Source organism: Heloderma suspectum, chromosome 7 (genome assembly GCF_057233095.1).
Source record: "Heloderma suspectum isolate Gila_16-S chromosome 7, 16-S_ref, whole genome shotgun sequence".
NCBI lineage: Eukaryota > Metazoa > Chordata > Lepidosauria > Squamata > Helodermatidae > Heloderma > Heloderma suspectum.
Window position 1 is genome coordinate 43,660,299 of NC_139464.1, and position 20,038 is coordinate 43,680,336.

Here is a 20,038-nt window from a genome sequence, read left to right on the forward strand (position 1 = left end):
AACTCATTAAAATTCTGCTCACCTCCAGATTTAAACCAACAGGCAAAGGAATTCTCCGGACCCCTCTCTTCACTCCTGTACTTGGTGAAGTGCAATTGAAGACAGCAAGTTACTTCCAAGTAGACATGTTTAGCCAACTCCTCACCTTGTGTCCACCCTTTCATGATGCAACTTTCCCTTCCGCTCATCAGTGTTGATCCGCCCAGCCTGTGCTGAAGCCAGACTCCAAACCGCACTGAAGCTGCCACGAGGGGAAAATCTGGCCCAAAGCAACTTTGCAAAAAAGTGGCTTTTTGTGCAGAAAAAAACGTGATTGATGCAGACTAGGGGTAATGTCATCTGCCACAATTATCTGTGAGGTGCGGCAGAACCGGAATAGATCCCATGTGTCAATGGGGCCTTCGTTGGAGCAAGTTCCTCACGTGGAGTTTTCAGTCCTGGTACCTGCCTTGCTGCCTTGTCCCATTGTGCCCTGTGGACTTCTTGTCAACATCAGGACAGGACATACGCCATCTCCATTCCATGTTACTGTATGCCTCTGACATTCGCCCTTCTCCCAACACATCAGTCCAAAACTATGCGTGAAACAGGGGCTCTCTAAAGTGAAACCAGTGCATGGAAGGCACACTCATGTTCAGCTCTTGTGCTCCATGCTGGTCTGAGGTGAGGTCATTGCTCTAATGGCCTCTGGATAATCACAGCTTAATTCTTACTCAGGGAGAGGGCATCTGAGAGTTCGACCTGCTCAGGTGAACTGAGCGGTGAGGAAGAAAAGCATGCTAGTTCAGAATTTGCCTGTATTGTCAGCTGTGATTTACTTCCTCTGCCCTCACCTCTCCATCCAGGTGTCTGTAACATAGGTTCTTCAGTCACCTGGGCCTGATCGACACCTTGTGTCATATTGATACGATCCCATCATGGCCACACTATATCTCCCTTGCACATTTATACCTCATAGCACACACAATGACATCTGTTGCAGTATTTTGGATAATACGGAATAAAAAGCAGGAAATGCTAGAAAAGCAGTATGCAGAATGTGTATTGTGCCCCAAAAGTTATCAGTGCACTTCAGTACCGACGAAAAGCACTAGTGCAGATCTACCCCGGTTAGCTATTTTTATTGATATATTGGTGGCTTTCTGCTTGCTATCCAGCATATGCATTTGTATCTGCCCTAGTCTCCTAGCCGAACTTTCTAAATACCCTTCTAGGCCAAGATTTGCAACTACAGATAGCCAATAAATTTTTGCTTGTTTCATTCCTATCTTGTCTTCCTCCCTACCATGGGCCCAAGGTAAGTTACACATTTCCATCAAACAGTCCATCCATTAAAGCAGCCTGGATGTATGTGGACTACAGCTCCCAGCAGCCCAGCCAGCAGGGCCAATGACCATGTTGGTTGGGGATGGTGGGAGAGGTATTCCAACATAATTTGCTGCCTTGTCTGGAGGGCACCAAGTTGGGGGAGGCTGCATTAAAGCAATGAAACAATTGACAACTAAAGCCAGATAAAATATATCACTGCCACAAAAATGAACGCTGTTTTTTACACCACTCCAGGCACTATTTGAAACAGAAACATATTTGTGCTCCTCAGGAAGATGTCCCCAAATGAAGTCATAAAGGCCTCACAAGGGATGGGGCTTCCACAACTGTGGTGTCACCCTGGAGAAAGTCTTGTCTCATGTAGTCACCAACCAAATTCCCAAAGAAGGCACCACGCTGGGTGTTCCTTCTATTGGTGTTCTGCCAGGGTCCTTTTTGCAGAGGGCGCTAATATCTACATGATCATGATGGCACTGAATAATGAGAATCTGGCTGCTTCAAGTTAAAGTCAATGCTCCGGTTCACTTGGGAGCTCATGAATAACCTGAGTGGTTGTAGCAGCTATGGGTTCTGATAAGCTGCTACAGTCATTCACAGAGAGCTGTCTTCCAGCCCTGTTTCAGTACCATCACGTACTCATTCACTCAGCCTGTTCTTTCTCTGGCAGTGCCTGCTGCCTTCTTCTCTTAATGGGAACAAACCTCATCTCTGCAGGAAGCAGAAGCCAGCTGCTTGCTCTTGGAGGAAAGGAAGGTACACAAGTAAACAGCAGTGCGGAGAAAGTGCTGGGAGGAGACTCGTAAGAGATGGCTGTAGCAGCTATCAGACTCTATATTTACATAACCACCCATGGGCTTCCAGTCATGCGGAGACTGAGAGTCACTCATGCGCTTATGTATGAACCAGGACTTGAGTGTCCTCAGAGTCCCGAGAGTCTCAGGGCCACTTCACACATTACAAGAATTCCTGTTTATCCACTATTTGGATCCATGGGGGTCACTGCAACACATGGAATGGAGCCACATGTCTAACACATGCTCCCTTCCACGTACATCTGTACCACATTCTCAGTGACATGCTTCCCTTCCATGTATTTGCCACAGAGACACATGGTGAACAAATGGGAGCTTACCTGTAAAATGTGGAGCAGCCCTCAACATTCATTTGAGAGGAAGAAAAGTTCCTTTGGTTCCTTTGGCATGTGGTGTGCTCCATGCAACATGTATAGGGTTGGTTATGGTTGCTGGGCAGTGCATGTTGGAAGCATATTTATTCATTACACTTCTATCCAGGGTGGTCTACATGGAATTCCCAGGCAGTTTCCCATCCAGGCACTGACCAGGATCAGACCTGCTTAACTTTAACAATGCAGCACATAACCTCAGACCATGTTCCAAAATGGGTTTGGGATGGGACATGCCAGAGTATGTGTGATGCAGTCTCAGGACTTGGAGGAAGCTGCAGCCCACATTCACACATGAGCTCATGAATGATTCGCCACATCATGAGAAGCCTCTGGGTGACTGTAACAGCTATAGATTCCGGCAGCTGCTACAGCCATTCACTAAGAGCCCTCTTCTAGCCCTCTCTTGGCACTTCCAGAGCCCAGCTGCAGAACTTGTTTACTCAGCCCTCAAAGCTATTTTTCATACCAGAGCTCAGTCTGGGAACATGTACATTAACAATGAAGAACTAGAGCAATCCTGCAACAATTGCACACAGGTCCATTGCTCCGATATTACACTGCTCATCACCCAAGTAGACCACTCATGGGCAGATATTTGTGCAGTTTATAATACATGAGCCAACTCTCGGTCCCAACTTTAGCTTTGGTAAAGCCAAACGCAATGGAGAAGTCCAATTTCCCACAGAGATGGGTCTCTGTCCTGGCTGTTTGTTTGCCTTGTATGATATTGTATGAATAAAGACAAGAACAAACCCTTTCAGCCAACAAAGGCTGAGTGACATTAGGTGATCTGCCTCCCCCACCCCACTTTATTTTGCTCTGATGAAGAGCGGTATTGTGCCTGGAATTATAGAATCTGGGTTATTTTTGCCCCCAGTTTAGCAAGAATTTATTCATTGTAATAACTGTGGATATTTTATGATTAGTAATAATAATAATAATAATAGCATTTCCCCCTCTCCAAAAGTGATGCAAGCTCCATTGCTACCAAGGGAACAGACTCTGCTTCTCTGTGGGCAAAATGGGGCACGGAGCACACTGTGTGTAGAATAAAAGCACTTGGATGGTGCCCTTTACAAGAGGAGAGAACTGACAGGAAAATACTTCAATGGGAGATAAGAGGAGGGCAACTGAGCTCTTCAGTCACCCTGCTGCATGTTTCCCTATCTCTTCCTTCAGCAGGGGGCAAAAAGAAGTTTCCACTTATTTTATAATAATTGAATCATAGGCGTTAATGATGGAAGAGATATATTAGTTAGGTCATCTGCTCCCTCCCACCAGGACGGAACTCTGGGTTTTTTTCTTTGGTGAATGGCACTGTTCTAGTTTTAATTTTCTCAATTCAGAGACTCATACTGTGCCCTTGAGAGACTGTTCCACACTGTATTAAATCAATTAGTAACCGTTAGGAGGACGCTTCCAGGGCTCCAAGCACAGCTGCCCTTCACTTTGCTTTGCTTTCGTCCCCATTAGCAATCTGTAGGCTATGTGCCATATAGAATGTAGCCTCTTCAAATGCCAAGTGGTTAGAGAATGGAGGCATCCACAATGGAAAAAGAAAATTGGGAGAAATGAGTGGTGAAAGGGACACATGAAAAAAGGATGAAAAGTAATTTTACACCCATTGGGAATGGAAGAGGGAGACATGATTTCTGATAAGAGCTTTGCATTTGGTGGCTTGGGCCTTCTTTCTTTCTTTCTTTCTTTCTTTCTTTCTTTCTCTTTTGCAATTGATGCTGCCAAATGGCTGGAGAGGTTTTCTGATCCATTGAGTCTGGCTGGTTTTGACAAGGGTGTAGAGATACTATCCGCACCACCCTTTCATTGTTCTAGTTCTGGATTTAAATGTCACATCCCTGTTTTCATGTATGACTCCATCTGTTAACAGAAGAAAGGGTTTTTGCTTTTGTTACTGTTGTTAATGTCAAGACAATCTGTCCTACGTTGAATAATGAAAGGGTTCTCTCTCTCTCCCCCGTCTCTTTCTATTTTCTGTCTCTGTAATTTATCTTTTTTACTTTCTCCTTTCTGTAGCCTTTGCTAAATGAAATTCCAATTCCTTTAAAGTTCATTTTCCTTCCTTCCTTCCTTCCTTCCTTCCTTCCTTCCTTCAGCTGTCCAAGTCTTTATTTTCCATCATTGTTAGGGAATGACAGTCCTGGCTCTGACACTGCCAAGGAGATGAACAATATTTGTGCCTACACACTCCAAATGCTCAGGTTAAGCCATCAGATAAAACTTTCCCTTGGTGATAACCAAAAAGGAGTGTCTTCATCAACTTTCCTTGTGAGCCTCTGTCCATTTGTAGTGCCTTGGATAAGTAGGATAAATCCTCGATGATCATAAGCCCCTGAACTCAAAGGCTTACGGCGATCCAGTGCAGGGCAGGAGGAGTGGCAGAGGCGATCGTCACCTCCCCATCCTCCCACTATGCATTTTTTGCTAGATGGGCTTTTCTGCCCATCTAGCTGGGGTGCTTCGGAGGGAGAGGGAAGGAGGCTGGGGAGGGCTCAGGAAAATTCATATCCTGGTTTCTCCAGTCCCCTGCTCTCCTTACCCACCAAAACGCCCCCTTCTCCCCTTCTCTGAGGTCAAGTTCCCGACCTCCAAGCCGACCTCCAAGAGCAGCTGGTGTGGTTCTTTCGGCACCAGCTGCAAGGGGGGGCAGTTGGAGCTCCAATTCCCCCTCTGAGGTCAGAGCACTGTCTCTGACCTTTGATTGGGGAATCTGAAATATCCTATGACCCCTCAGATGCTGTCTATGGGCCACAGGATCGCTCCCTTAGTTGATTAAGTGTGATCCATGCAAGTCTAAGCACTGCCTGTTAATGGCACCAATAATTTGCCACCTGAGTTGGATGTTTCAAGTCTACCTTATGGTTTGCCCCTGCTCAGAGGTCCTGATCTAGTGTAGGGGTGATCTATAGATGGACATGGGATTCTATGTGCAGATCACAGACACACCCCTCAGGGACCATAGCTCTGTGGCAGAACACAAGCTTTGCATGCAGAAGGTCCTTGGCCTAGTCCTTAGCATCTCGATTAAAAGGATCAAGTAGGAGGTAATATGAAAGACCCTCTGCTTGAGATCCTGGCAAGTTACTGCCAGCCAGAGTAGGCAATACTGGGCTAGATGGAGAAATAGTCTGACTTGGTATAAGGCCACTTCCTATTATATTAGCTGTGGCAGGAAGATAAACTTTCCCACATTCAGCAGCCCAACTGGATGCAACAGCAGTTGACATAAGAACATAAGAAGAGCCACGGTGGATCATAGCAAGGGTCCATCTGGTCCAGCGTTCTGTTTGTTTGTTTATTTGTTTGTTTATTTATCATATTTTTATCCCACTCCTCAGCCAAAAAAGGCTCCCGGAGCAGCTTACAGTCAATGAACAAACAAGACAGTCCCTGCCCATAGGCTTACAATCTAAAAAAAATATGACATGCAAGGAAAAGACAATGAGGAGGGGAGAAAAAACAATTAGGTAGACTGTCAGCAGGGCATGGGATGGCCCTGTTCCCTCCTCTCATCTCCCAAAGGAGGGGCAGTCCAACTGGAGCAGGCCCTGATGTTCCCTTTGCCTGCTCCATCGCTCTTTCTTCTTCCCCACAGGGCCATGGATGTCACTTAGCCCTGTGGGGCGGGGGCGAGGGGGACTAGCTGTTGACCAGGAATCCACAAGGAGGACATGAGCACAACAGCACCCTCCCACCCATGTTCCCCAGCAACTGGTGTACACAGGCATACTGCCTCTGATACTGGAGGTAGCATATGGCCACCAGGACTAGTAGCCATTGAGAGCCTTTTCCTCCAGGAATTTGTCCAACCCCCCTTTTAAAGCCATCCAAATTGGTGGCCATCACTACACCTTGTTGAAGTAAATTCTATAGTTTAACTATGTGCTATATGAAGACGTACTTATCTGTCCTGAATCTCCCACCAGTCAACTTCATAGGATGACCTCATCTTCTAGTTTTATGGGAAAGGGAGAAAAATCTCTCCTATCCACTTTCTCCACTCTATGCATAATTCTGTACACCTCTATCATGTCTCCCCTTACTCGCCTTTTGTCTAAGCTAAGCAATTCCACCTGTTGTAACTTTTCCTCAGGGGAGTTGCCCCTGATCATTTTAGTTGCCCCTTGATCATTTTAGTTGCCCTATTCTGCACTTTTTCCAACTCTACAATGTTCTTTTTTAGGTGTGGTGACTAGAACTGTATACAATATTCTAAGTGAGGTCACACCATAGATTTGTATAAGGGGTGTATGATCTCAGCAATTTTATGTTCAATTCCTTTCCAAATTATGCCTAATGTAGAATTTGCCTTTTTCACAGCAGCTGTGCACTGGGTTGACATTTTCACTGAGCTGTCCACCACAATCCCAAGATCTCTTTCTTGGTCTGTCACTGCTAGCTCAGATCCCATCAGTGCATATGTGAAGCTGGGATTCCCCCCCCCCCAACTTGCATCACTTTTCACTTGCTTACATTGAACTGCATTTGCCATTTAGATGTCCATTCTCCCAGTTCGGAGAGATCCTTTTGGAGCTCCTCACAATCCCATTTTGTTTTAACCACCCTAAATAATTTTGTGTCATCTGCAAACTTGGCCACTTCGCTGCTCACTCCTATTTCCAGATCATTTATGAAAGTATTGGTCCCAGTTCTCCCTAGATCCAGAGAAATATGAGCGTACCCCACTGCTATGTTCATGAAAGCCTACCACCTGTCTCTTTGTTGAGAGAGAAGACTAAGCATAAAATTCCCTTCCTCCCACTATTTGGGAGTAAAATCCATGGGGGCCCCTACTCTCACAGATTTCTGAAATGGGGCAAGAGTCTTTTGAAGGTAACATCAGCGCATTCCAAAGATCCCAGAAATTGTGTAATTGCTACAACTGCAAAGGCACAGTTGCCAGTTCTCTAGATAACGTTATATAGGGCTCTAAGTATGCAGCTAGACCCCAGTATTCCTATTTCTGTTATCCCCCACCCCCAGATTTGTTTGTTTCTTTACTTTAGGAGCTCATTGTGGCACTGATAAAGTAATTAGGTGAAAAATGGGGGGGGGGAAACCCTTTCATTGCTGTAAACTGAAGCTGATAAATGTAAAAGAATGATAGGAAAGGATGCTGGGGAAAGAAAGCTCCACCTGCAAAAACATGTGTGATGGAAGGAATATAATCAGCCAGCTTTTGCTTAAGGGTTCATTGTGAGATAAGTAAAACTGAATTGTATTGCTCACAGATTTGTGTATTATTTTGCCTCTCCTGACATTTCCCCCTTGTTTGGGACTCACCTGTTTGTTCCAGCCTTTGTCCTGGAAGTAAAATCTGCCCTTGACCCCAGTGTTTCATTGTCCTCAACACCCATTGTCCACAGTCTGGGGACCAATTTGGGAATTGCCACGTTATACAATCCACATTTAGGATACCGTCATGCAGAGAAACTATTGGATCCAGTTGCACAATGCCAGACATGTATATTTGACAAGAATTCTTGGTTCTAGTAGAGCAAATCTCTTTAGTTCAAGCAAGTGAGATGTTCTGCCTGCTAGATTCCAGCTCTACAATCAGTAGAAGGCTTGTGCATGTTGCTAAATCATCAAACCAGGTGTGAAGATCAACTTTCAAAATGCTTACACCATTTCCCTAAATCTTGGGTGAATTATCTGTACATCTCAATCAAGTCACAGTCATTCATTAGGCTGCCTACAGCAGGAGTAGGCAGAAAATAGATCTCCAGATCTTTTGGATTTCAACTCCCAGCATTCTTGGCCATTGGCTATGCTGGTAGGGGCTTCTGGGAATTGAAGTCCAACACATCTAGAGATTTACCTTCTGCCCACGCCTGGCCTACAGCACTGTTTAACAGACACCTCAAATATGCTCTCAACTATGGCAGCATGATTTGTACTTGCCCTGCATTGTAATGGGGAAGAAGCCAGCCCTAATTCAGGGCATGTCCTAGAGCAGTCTTACCCAACCTGGCACCCTCCAGATGTTTTGGACTACAACTCCCATCAGCCTCAGCAAGCATGACCAATGGTCAGGGATGGTGAGAATTGTAGTCAAAATGCCTGGAGGGCACCAGGTTGAGGAAGGCTGCCCTAGAACATCATTCCAATACTGGACGCAGCAGAGTCCATGGCCACCAGAGCTATGAATGCTTTGTGCAGAAACAACCAAAGTTCTGTCCTAGGATAACCCAGTTTCTGCCCTAAGACAAGGAGAATCCTGTGGTTTGTTTAAATTATACAAATACAGATATATGTATAGATCTACAAATATTCTGCATAATTTACTGTGCTTCTGCAAGGGATGGGGAGGACCCAAGAGTCATGCAGAGCATTGAAGCAGGATAAAAACTCAGCTTTTCATGGTGTCATGTAGGGATTCTATCTAGCCCTTGCTGGGCTTGAATTTGGAATCTGCTACATGCAAAACATATGCTCTGCCTCTGAGTTGGTGTCCCCAGGTTCTTCAGTTCTGCAGAGTGAATGGGGAATCCACACCACTCTGGCTATACATCACTACACAAAGCATCACTCCAACCCTTTGTAAAGATGGCTTCGTCCTTTGCAGAGAGGCATGACAGAGCACCATTTTATCAGGAAAGGGACTCTGTTAGGCTTTCTCCACATGGAGCTTTTATCCTGCAATTGCGATTGCTCCTTCATGGACGTTTGCGGGCTCTTTAATGGATGCTTTTAACCTCCGTCTTCTGCACTAAATGCCCTTTGTTCCGTTTTTAAATAGATCGCAGATAATGAGCTATCAAATTACCCCATTGTGTTCTGCTTCAGTTCCCTCCATGAAAAGGGGAGAAGCGGCAAGAAGAGGAGTGAGATCAATGAAAGATAATGGAAGATTCAGATACGGGGAGAAGGAGAAGGAGAAGGAGAAGGAGGGGAGGGGAGGGGAGGGGGTGAAAAAATGGGAGTCGTTGTGATCCTGCATTTAAAACAGAAGCAGAAAGCCCCATTTTAAATGCAGGATTTTAGGCTGGTGTACAGATGCCAAAAGTGTCAGACAGTGGTATACCTCTAGTAGCTTCCGTTATATTCTCAAAAGGAACACTATTTATAAAGCCCAGGTTTTTGGAGCAAATGGGACCTGACTGAGCTCTTTTGAAAATCTGGACATAATTGCCCAAGAATTGAGCAGCGCTCGGAGTCTGAATTCCCAAAGCAGCTGGAGGGGTGAGGTGGGTAGTTTGTTTGCACCTTGATGAGGATTGTGCAGGTCAGATATTTCACCCTCAGCTGAGCCTGCTCTGTAAATTGCCAGGGAATTTAAAGCTCTTCAGATCTCATGGCCTGAAGCCTTTCTTTTTCCTCTACCCAATTATCTTATTGAAAGCAATGTGGGGGGTGGGGGCCATTTATTGGAGAATAGTTGGGGGGGGGGGAAGGAAAATGTTCAGAATGCATATTTAACGGCTGTTGGGTGAGCTCATAATTTCCCATCTGCTGAAGCGAGGGTGGGGTGTGGGGGTTTGCTTAGGCTTCTTCGCTGCCAAGCCGTCAAAAAGATTGAAATATGCCAGGTAATATTAATCATGTGAAATGCCAGCGTCTGGAGTGAAAATGGGGGTGGCAGGAGGAAGAGAAGAGAAACAGCCTGTGCCTTTGGAATGTGTGAGCCTACTTTAAATTTGATTAATTTCATTCATTATCAAATTGTCAGACACATTTATATAAGGATGCTTCAGTTGCTAAAGTGTCTGAAAAACCACCACCCTCATGGCAAATTTGGCAAATTCACATTTGCCGGCAAAGATAAAGAGGAGGGTTGTCTCGGAAGCTCATAGCCAACTTGTAAGGAATGTTATTGTTCTATTATGAATCAGTTGGGGACTTATTCATTTATTTACACAATTTATATACTGTTCTACATCAATAAAATATCCAAGCAGTGAACAGTGAAAGGGAAATACCAGCAGCAGCAGCAACACAGAACTGAAACTTTTAAAATCAAATTGTGCCAATGAAACCTTGGCTGGTTAGTCAGGGAAGACTTTTTAAATAAAAATGTATTCAGCAGGAGCCGAAAACAAAACTCGCCTACCTGACGGTGGGCTCTCCCACACCAGAGGCATTCAAGATGAGGCTGGACAGCCATCTGTCAGGGATGCTTTGACCTGGATTCCTGCATTGAGCAGGAGGTTGGACTCGATGGTCTTACAGGCCCCTTCCAACCCTACTATTTTGTGATTCTATGACATCAAGAGGCAGGGAATTCCATAGGGGGGAAGCCAATACACTGAAGGCTTTACTCCGAGTGGACCCCAAATAGACTGCAGGTCCATGTAGAACCACCAAGAGTGCCTCATCCGATGATCTCAGTGACCAGGCAAGCTGGTAAGGGAGAAGGTGCTCTCAGATACCCTGGTCCTAAGTTGTTTAGGACTTTACACACCAAAAGAGCTGCTTCCTATCTTTGCAGAGATTCCTTGGGTAGCTGAAATAGTCAGAGGTGCTGGGGCTTTAGACAGCTAGTGTAGTGTAGCAGCAAAGCATGTGATAAGAAGGTAAGAATGTGATGCCCCTGTGTAAAATGAGATGAGGGCCAGTCAAATGAAATTGAATCCTGGTAAGATGGAGGCTGAGTGGGTGGGCACACAGGGGTTGGCTGATTCACCTGTTCTGGGTGGGGCTGCACTCCCCCTTCAGGGACATCATCTGGGGGTGCTCTTGGAGTCATCTCTGTCACTGGAGGCCCAGGTGGCCTCGGTGTCAAAGAGTGCCTGTTACCAGCTTCTGATGGTACACAGCTACAACAAATCCTGGACAGGGGTAGCCTGGCTATAGTGATACATGCATTGGTAATGTCAAGACTGGACCACTGTAACGTGCTGTATGTGGGGCTGCCCTTGAGACTGGTTCAGAAGCTGCAGCTAGTGCAGAATGCAGCAGCTAGATTGCTCAGTGGAGCTTCCTACAAATCCTCAAAGAAATTCAGCCTGGGGGTTCAATCAGGGTAATCTAATCTAATCTAATCTAATCTAATTTAATTTAATTTATTGAAGGATGCTTATAGGGTGCCTATAGGACAAAAGAGCCTGCTCAAGGCAGCTTAGGAGGGGGCATGGCTCACAGGAAGGGCCATGGCTCAGCGGTAGAGCCACCTGCTTTGCAGGCAGAAGGTCCCAGGTTCAATCCCCAGCATCTCCAGGTAGGGCTGGAAAAATGTCTGCCTGAAACCTCATAGTCAGTGTCAACACTACTGCACTAGATGGACTCGCTTGGTACAAGGTAGCTTTATTTATTTATTTATTTATTTATTGCATTTCTATCCTGCCTTTTTTCCTCCAAGGAACTCAAGGCAGCGTACATGATCCTCCTCCTTCCTCCATTTTATCCTCACAACAACAACCCTGTGAGGTGGGTTGGGCTGAGAGTCTGTGACTGGCCCAAAGTCACCCAGTGAGCTTCCATGGCCGAGTGGGAACTAGAACCCGGATCTCCCGACTCCCAGTCCAGCACTCTAGCCACTACACCACACTGCACTCTATTTAAATCCATTTAATAACTTAATAACCAATAAAAGCCAAACAACAGGGCTAAAACCAACCCAATACATACATTAAAATTCAGTCACACACTACAACGTTGTTACCACCAAACCCTGGGTTGGATTGAGCCTTTGTCCTGCTTAGAGTAAGCCCACTGAAATGAGACAAGATTTAGCGGTAAAGTGCCATTCAAGGAGTCAGCACAAACATGGCCACAAAAGAGATGATTGTCCTTTTGAGAAGGAAGGCCAGGATAAAGAGGGGTGACATGCCACTGGAGAGTAACATATCTTTGCAGAGAGAGATTGGTGTGGTGGTGGTGTTTTGAGAACTAAGGCTGCAATGCTGAACACATTAATGAGAGCAGAGGTGCAGAACGTCAGTCCCGGGGGTCAATTTGGCCCTCCAGTGTTCTGCAGATAGCCATGCCCCTTTCCACTGGCCCGATGCCCTTTCCCTCAACCACTGGTCATTTGGTGGCTTCCCAGTTTTTGTGCAGGCTTTTCTCCCATTCTAAAAGGTTGAAATGCCTCTCCTAAGGCTCAGTAACCTGAGGTAAGAGCATTCGGCTAAACTATGCTGGTCTTTTGGGGGTTTTGGCCTCACCCTTTTGCCTTCAGCCCTGCCCATCACTGGAATGCAGCTTCTCCAAATATACTTTGGGCCTCAGGCTGAACGAGATTCAAGACCCTGAACTAGAGAGTAACCTTAACTGAACACAGTAAGCCTTAATTCTGAGGAGACATGCATAGAACTGCACTGTGTCTTGAGATTTCCCCACAGCAAATAAGTTGAATAAATGCTCAGGAATACATGTCTTATGAGATTTAGCTGCCAAATGTTTGGGTGCTTGGGGTGGCAGAGGAAAAACGTCAACACTTGATTACACAAATGAACCAGTATGGGGAACAGGCCATTAAAGAGAGACCGATAACCAGAGTGGATTCTTATGTCTTGCCCAATTCATCTTAAAGAATTAACTAAGGAATGGAGACTGGTGGTGGTCCAGGCAAGAGGAAACACAAGGATGGCCAAAATAGATGTTTGCCTTCCTATACACAGGTATGAACTTTGAGAAGAGCTCCACTGAGATCAGTGGGACATTCCTCTGAGTAAACATGCACTATACAAGGAAGACGTGAGCAAGTCTCAGCAGCGCTAGCTCGAGAGGGATATTTTGCAGAGTATGTGTGGTGTGTGTGTGTGTGTGTGTGAGAGAGAGAGAGAGAGAGAGCTTTCTTCTAAATAGCCTGAAGTCAATCCCATGAACCATCAGGGTCATTTCTACCATTAAGGGCTTTTGCTCAAATCCTACAAGCTAGGCTTCAGCAGTATGTGAACTGAGAACTACCGGAAGTACAAGCTGGGTTTCGAAGAAGCAGAGGAACTATAGATCAAATCGCCAACTTTCGCTGGATCATGGAGAAAGCAAGAGAATTCCAGAAAAATGTCTATTTCTGCTTCATTGACTACGCTAAAGCTTTTGATTGTGTGGATCACAACAAACTGTGGCAAATTCTTAAAGAGATGAGAGTACCAGACCACCTTACCTGAGAAACCTGTACGAGGGTCAAGAAGCAACAGTAAGAACCAGACATGGAACAACCGATTGGTTCAAAATTGGGAAAGGAGTACGACAAGGCTGTATATTGTCACCCTGCTTATTTAACTTATATGCAGAGTACATCATGAGAAACTGGTTTGAAACTCAACATCAAAAAAACGAAGATCATGGCATCTGGCCCCATCACTTCCTGGCATATGGAAGGGGAAGAAATGGAAGCAGTGACAGATGTTATTTTCTTGGGCTCCAAGATCACCGCAGACGGTGACTGTAGCCATGAAATTAAAAGACGCTTGCTCCTTGGGAGGAAAGCTATGGCAAACCTAGACAGCATAGTAAGAAGCAGAGACATCACCTTGCCGACAAAGATTCATATAATCAAAGCTAGCATTTTCCCAGTAGTAACGTATGGCTGTGAGAGCTGGACTATAAGGAAGGCTGAGTGCTGGAGAATTGATGCTTTCAAACTGTGGTGCTGGAGAAGACTCTTACGAGTCCCCTGGACTGCAAGGAGGTCAAATCAGTCCATCCTAAAAGAAATCAACCCTGAGTGCTCATTGGAAGGACAGATACTGAAGCTGAAGCTCAAATATTTTGGCCACCTAATGCGAAGAGAAAATTCACTGGAAAAGACCCTGATGCTGGGAAAGATTGAAGGCAAAAGGAGAAGGGGACGGCAGAGGATGAGATGGCTAGATAGCATCACCAATGCAATGAACATGGACTTGAGCACACTCCGGGAGAAAGTGGAGGACAGGAAGGCCTGGCGTGCTATGGTCCATGGGGTCACGAAGAGTCAGATACGACTTAATGACTGAACAACAACAAGTACTATATGAAAGGGATCATCTATCAGTGCTGCCTTTTAGTGACCGCTATGGACATATTTCACTCCTTCACTGTCAAAAACCCCACCCCCCACCTCCACAAGACAGCCAGGGCAGCTCAATAGAGTGTTATACTTGAGTCTGGAAGACTAGGGTTCTTAAAGAACTGTAGTCAAGGTGAATAAGAGAGAAGGTTTATAAACTTAAGTTCAACATTTTAATGTGCTATAGGCATGATTATAATTAATAATTAACAAATATGGCAATCTCTCTATCTTGAATGTTTAATAAATCCATCCATATAGCTTAGCTTGCAGCCTGGAGAGATGGATTCCAAGGAAGAAGCACATTTCTTAAGGTGTTCTACTAAGGCTTGCTTCATCCATTATGTATTCTCCTATTTCTGGAAGGAACAGAACCCCCAGAAGCCTGGATTCAACCAACTCATCTTAAAATGTGTTAAGATGTGTTATTTATTTATTTATTTATTAATTATATACCCCCACCCTTCACTGTAAAAACATTTCCAGGGCAGCTTACAGAAATTAAGTTAAAAACGATAGAAACAGATTAAAAGATACAATGATCAAAAAGCAGCAGAGTAAAAGGAGCAATTTAATGAGCTTCCGTCATGCATTAAAAACGTGGTTGTTCAGGCAGGCATTTGGGGTGGGTTAGGGTATTTTAGAAAATGTTTTTACTGTAGCATTTTATTGTTTTAAACTGTTTTATTGTACACTGTACATCGCCCAGAGTGGCTGGGTGACCAGCCAGATGGGCGATTAATAAATTTAATAAATAAATAAATAAATTTAAACACACCATAGGTTAAAAATTCAATGTCTGGGAAAATGAAAAATTCTTCAACTGACTCTGGAAAATAATCTATCCTGGCTTTCCTGGGAAAGCACACCATTAGCTGACCACCACATCTCCAGGGGTTATCTGCCTCACTTCAGATGGTGTAGGCACTGAGACCGTGGCCTCTGAAGATGATGATGGAAATGTACAGGCAGGCTATGACTGCACCAAGTGACTATGACCAGTACAGATCTCACAGATCCTCAAAGGAATTCAGCTTGGATGTTCGGCCACAGTGCCATTGCTACCATCAGACCTTTCTTTTTAGTTATTGTTATGGGAAACTGCATAGGATGGGCAAACTCACCTCATCCCGCCTCATGGGCTGCCTTCTGGACCCCTGCTGGCTGCCTGACCCTCCTCACCATCAGGTGCCTAAATAGACCATTTGTGCCTGTAATTTTGCATAAATGGGCTCTTTATGGCCACCATTTCCGCAAAATCGGCCTTTCCGTAAAAGGCCAAGCCACCATTTTTATGCAAAATGGCAGCTCAGTGAGGGATTGGGGATCCCTGTGCTTGCCCGACTCAGGCAACTGCAGGGATCCACAGACTAGAGTCTGGGGGTGGGATGAACTGGTGAGAAATTGCTGAGCTTCAAGCCCCAACCGGATGACTGCGACATCCCTAAAACTGGGTTACACACCATGGTTTATTAGCTTCTCTTAGCACCCAAGACCATGGGAGGCCTTGAACGCAGGGGTACCAGGCAGGGATTCATCCTTGGCTCAGCACCAAGCTCTGGCAAAAGGAGAGAACTGTAAAGTCAAGTACAGATGTACGTAAATGTGGAAGTGCACATACAGCTTCCTGTGCTATTTTACATGTACACCTACAACTGTAAAATGTGAATACAATAAAGACTAGTTTGAAATTATGTTTGATAAGCAGGGTCATCATCTAGGGTGGGCATGGTGGGGTACCTGATGAAGGCCTGCACCCCAGCAGGGCCCCACTGTCAAGTTGCTCCTCCTCTTCACCTTTGCAACCTGCTTGTTCACCTGCCTCTCACTCTGGCCCAGACAACAGTGGTGGTGAGAAGGAGGAGGCGGAGATGCCGCTGCCTACTTCCTTGCTGGCTCTCTGCCTGTCTGGCAAGCAAGTGGTACCAATGATGAGAAAAAGAATGAGGAGCAATAGCAGCTGGTGGCCATGGCAGTGAGAAGGCAGACTCACCGAGGGAGGGTCTCCATTGAGGGTGTCTTGCATGAGGGCCCTCGAAGCCCTGGAGCCTGCAGTGTTGATAAATGTACACAAATGATCTCTGGTCTCAGCATCAGCTACTCAAAGGCTATCGATAACTCATAGGAGTCCAAGCCTCTTCCCCCCACCTCTTTTGCACACAGTCATGAAATACAAAACACCTCTCAAGGGAAACATCAGCCATAGCTGCCTCTCTTTGTGTGAGGTTTGCTCTCATCCATGTGTAGTCAGGCAAGGGGAAGAAATCTGGGGCAAGGATCCCATGCTGTGTGCTAAGAAAAAATAATACTGAAAAGAAAGGAGGAAAAGATGAGCTTGGGCCAATTACTTGAATGTACATGAATGTGAAATAATCTCCTGCTTCCCAAATGACTTCCAATATATTATGATTTTTTAAAAAACCATCCCCTCCCCCCCCCCCATTATATAGAGTCAGATTCATCTAACATTTTACATTGGCCTGCTGGTAATACTGTGTGTGGTGTAGAAATCTACAACAGAGTAAAAATCATGTAATTTACCTCAATAGACCACCTGATAGGAACAAGTCTACTACAGAAAAAAGAATGACTAAATCCATCTCCAAAAACAACTTTTGTTACCTTTATTACTCTGAGTAGCTGATTGGGAGTACTGAGAGTAAAGGATGCTGCACCACATGAAAATAAGAAAATACATGTTTCTAAGCAATTAATAACACAGGGCCAAGACTAGGCATGTGGGGGACTAGGGCAATAATTAGTCCAAAGCAAAACTGAGTATCATTGGAATCATCTAATACAAAATTAGATTTCATAAGGCAGTTCTACTAGCAGATGCTCCAATATGTAAATTGCCCTCAAGCTCTTTCCATAATATACAGTATTTCAATAGAAGCCAAGGAAGCTCTGTCTCCTGAGAATTAATTAAAATATGGCTGAAAATAAAATGCTCTCTAAGGATTTTATACTGCCTCCGGACAAAGTGGCTTTGGGAGGGATCCCAGTAGTCTAATCCAAGTATCAAGCACATGTCTATTTGTATGTGTGTGCTGTTTTTCGGAATCTCCATCTACCTATCATTCATCTGCATCTATGCATATTTCTGTATATAGCCTATTTCTATAATAACTACCACTTGTAATCCAATAAGGAGAGATGGCTTAGTGAAGGTACCAGGGAATGCAATTCACACAATATACTCAGTATGCCAGCCAAGTATTGTCCTTCTCTCTCTCTCTCCATATACACACAGTCATCCTTCATTCCTCAGTCTCAGAACTAGACAGTCACATCTTGCCCAGTTAAAACCAAGTGATTTACCAGAACATGCATCACAATTTTGATTAAATTACATTAAATTATATGAATTCTCAAAATGCCATTTTAAAAAACAAACTCCCTGTGGACACCAGAAAAGGAGACAAGGTGTTCACAAACCAGTATCCTATCCTTATTGGGAATGTAGCTTATAGTGGTTTTTTTTCCAGTGTAAGGGGGGAGCCTTGATTTTTTATTAAAACGATCTGGCAGGACGCGGGGTGTAGGTATGAATGAGGAGATGCAGTGCTAACTGAGAGAAAGCAGCCTGGGCAACTGAAGTGATATATGCCCATCATCTTCGCTGCAGTATTTAGCCTGAAGTTAATTTATTTTAGCAGGATGAAGTTGCCATCCGTCCCCTTGTTGTGTTGGAAGTGGGCTGCAGTTGTCTCCTCGTTAGATTCTGGCTTCCCTCCAGGGATTCCCTCTAGCTCGCCACTGTTTAATCGTAGGCTTGTAAGCCCCTAATAATACAGTAATAGTAATAGTAACCTCTGGCCACCGCAAATAGGGCATCGGCAACGTGTGCACAAGCCTTGTAAAAGGCAGAGGCGGGAGGGAAAGGGACAAGGTGGGACAAGCGGGGGAGAGGCGGCAACGAACTGGTTTGCAAAGGGCAACGGGGCTGACTCTCTGACCTCGATCTTGTCGATCCTGTCTTTCAGCGCCCTGACGGCCTCCTCGAGCTCCTGGATCATGGCGGGCGAGTCCCAAGGCAGATCGCCCATGGTGTCCTGCCTGGGGACGCCCCAGACCGAGGGGCTGTCCTGGAAACTAATCTCCAGCCCGTTCTCGCACTGGCTCAGCTTGCTGGTCAGCTCCCGGATGGTCTCCTGGTCCGTGCGGATCTGCTCTTTCTGCTGCTGGGCCGTCTGCCTGAGCTGCTGGGCCGTACTTTGCAGGAAGAACAGCTCCTCGCTGGCGGCCGCCGCCGCCGCCGCCCCGGGGCTGTCCCCCTGCGGGCTGCCTTCCGGCGGGCACTCGACGGTCAGCGGGGTGCACAGGAAGCGGCTGAAGAGCTGCTGGTGCTGCTGGGGCCGGGCGCTGGCCAGCAGGTCCAGCAAAGAGTCCTGGGGGCCTGCCGAGAAGCCCCCGTAGGAGCTCTCTCCAGCGCCATGGAGAGCTCCCAGCGTCTTGTCCGAGGCGGCGGCGGGCAGCAGAGCAGCGGCCGCGGCGTTGGAGCCATTGTCAGAACCTTGGAGAGCTCCGCCGCTGCTGGCCGCAGGGTAGACGCTCGCGATGATGCAAATGATTGCACCAAGGAAAGCCAGCATCCCTGCGGCCAGGAGCACCACCAGAAACTTCAGGGTGGCAGCGTCCAGGGGGGCAGAAGCCAAGAGAAACGGGGCAGCCCAAGGGGGGGCTGGGGGGGCGAGGAGGGAGGGGAGGGGGGAAATCGGCACGCGGCGGCGGCGGGGGAGATGTCCGGCGAGGCAGCCGGCCAGCCAGCGGCAGGGAAAGCTGGGCAGGGCTGCCGGAGAGGAGCCCTCGCTGCCTTCTGCCACTTGAACCAGCTCTGTTGATTATATCTTGATTGGAGAGACAGGACGGGGACGTCACCGGCTCTTCCCCTCTGGGGCCCTCCGATTCCTTCCCGTAACCCTTTCCGTGCCAGGAGGACTGAGCGAACCGAAGTGTGCACCGCTTTGAAGCAGCAGCAGCAACTCTGTCTTTTTTATCATCATCACCATCACCATCATCAAGGCTGATGCGTTTTCAAAAGGGGAAAAAAACAGTGGGGACTGGGGAGAAAGAGAAAGTAAAAACTATTGGGGCTATGGCGCCAGCCGCATCGATAAAGCCTCTTTTGTGGTGAAGGGAGGAGAGGAAACTTTCCACGCTGTCTGGAATTATTTCCCCGTCGAATTCACGTGCGAAGGGAGTATAATGGCGATTAAGAAACTGGCCGTCTGATGAGGAGGCATTGGGTCGCATCCAGTGTCCTACTTTGAGTAGACCCACTGATAGCGGAGGCCAGTGGCTCCTATTTCAGTAGGATGATGAATCCGCTCTAGGTTTCAGGCAGAACCAGTCAGAACTCCAAAGGAGCTATCCAAGGCGCTGACCCCTACCCCCAAATGGGTTCAGTACCTTGGATAGGTCCATTAGAATTCTGACGCTCTGACTGAAACCCAGAGCAGATTCACTGCCCCAGTGAAATAAGAACCACCAGCCTCCACTGCCTTTTGAAATGACTGATTAAGTTAGACTAAAAGTGGATACACAACCCATTGAAAGGAGAGCTGCTG

At 46.2% G+C, this 20,038-nt stretch overlaps 1 protein-coding gene across 1 annotated transcript in view; it reads right to left on the bottom strand.

Moving 5' to 3' along the window:
* The window catches only part of NPTXR (neuronal pentraxin receptor), a 38,040-nt gene extending 18,738 nt beyond the window's left edge, over window positions 1-19,302 (bottom strand). The window contains exon 1 of the mRNA XM_084809869.1: window positions 18,428-19,302. Within this exon, the coding sequence (XP_084665995.1) occupies window positions 18,428-19,063 (636 nt within the window). The 5' untranslated portion in view covers window positions 19,064-19,302. The remainder of the gene's footprint in view (window positions 1-18,427) is intronic.
* Window positions 19,303-20,038: the final 736 nt, after the last annotated feature.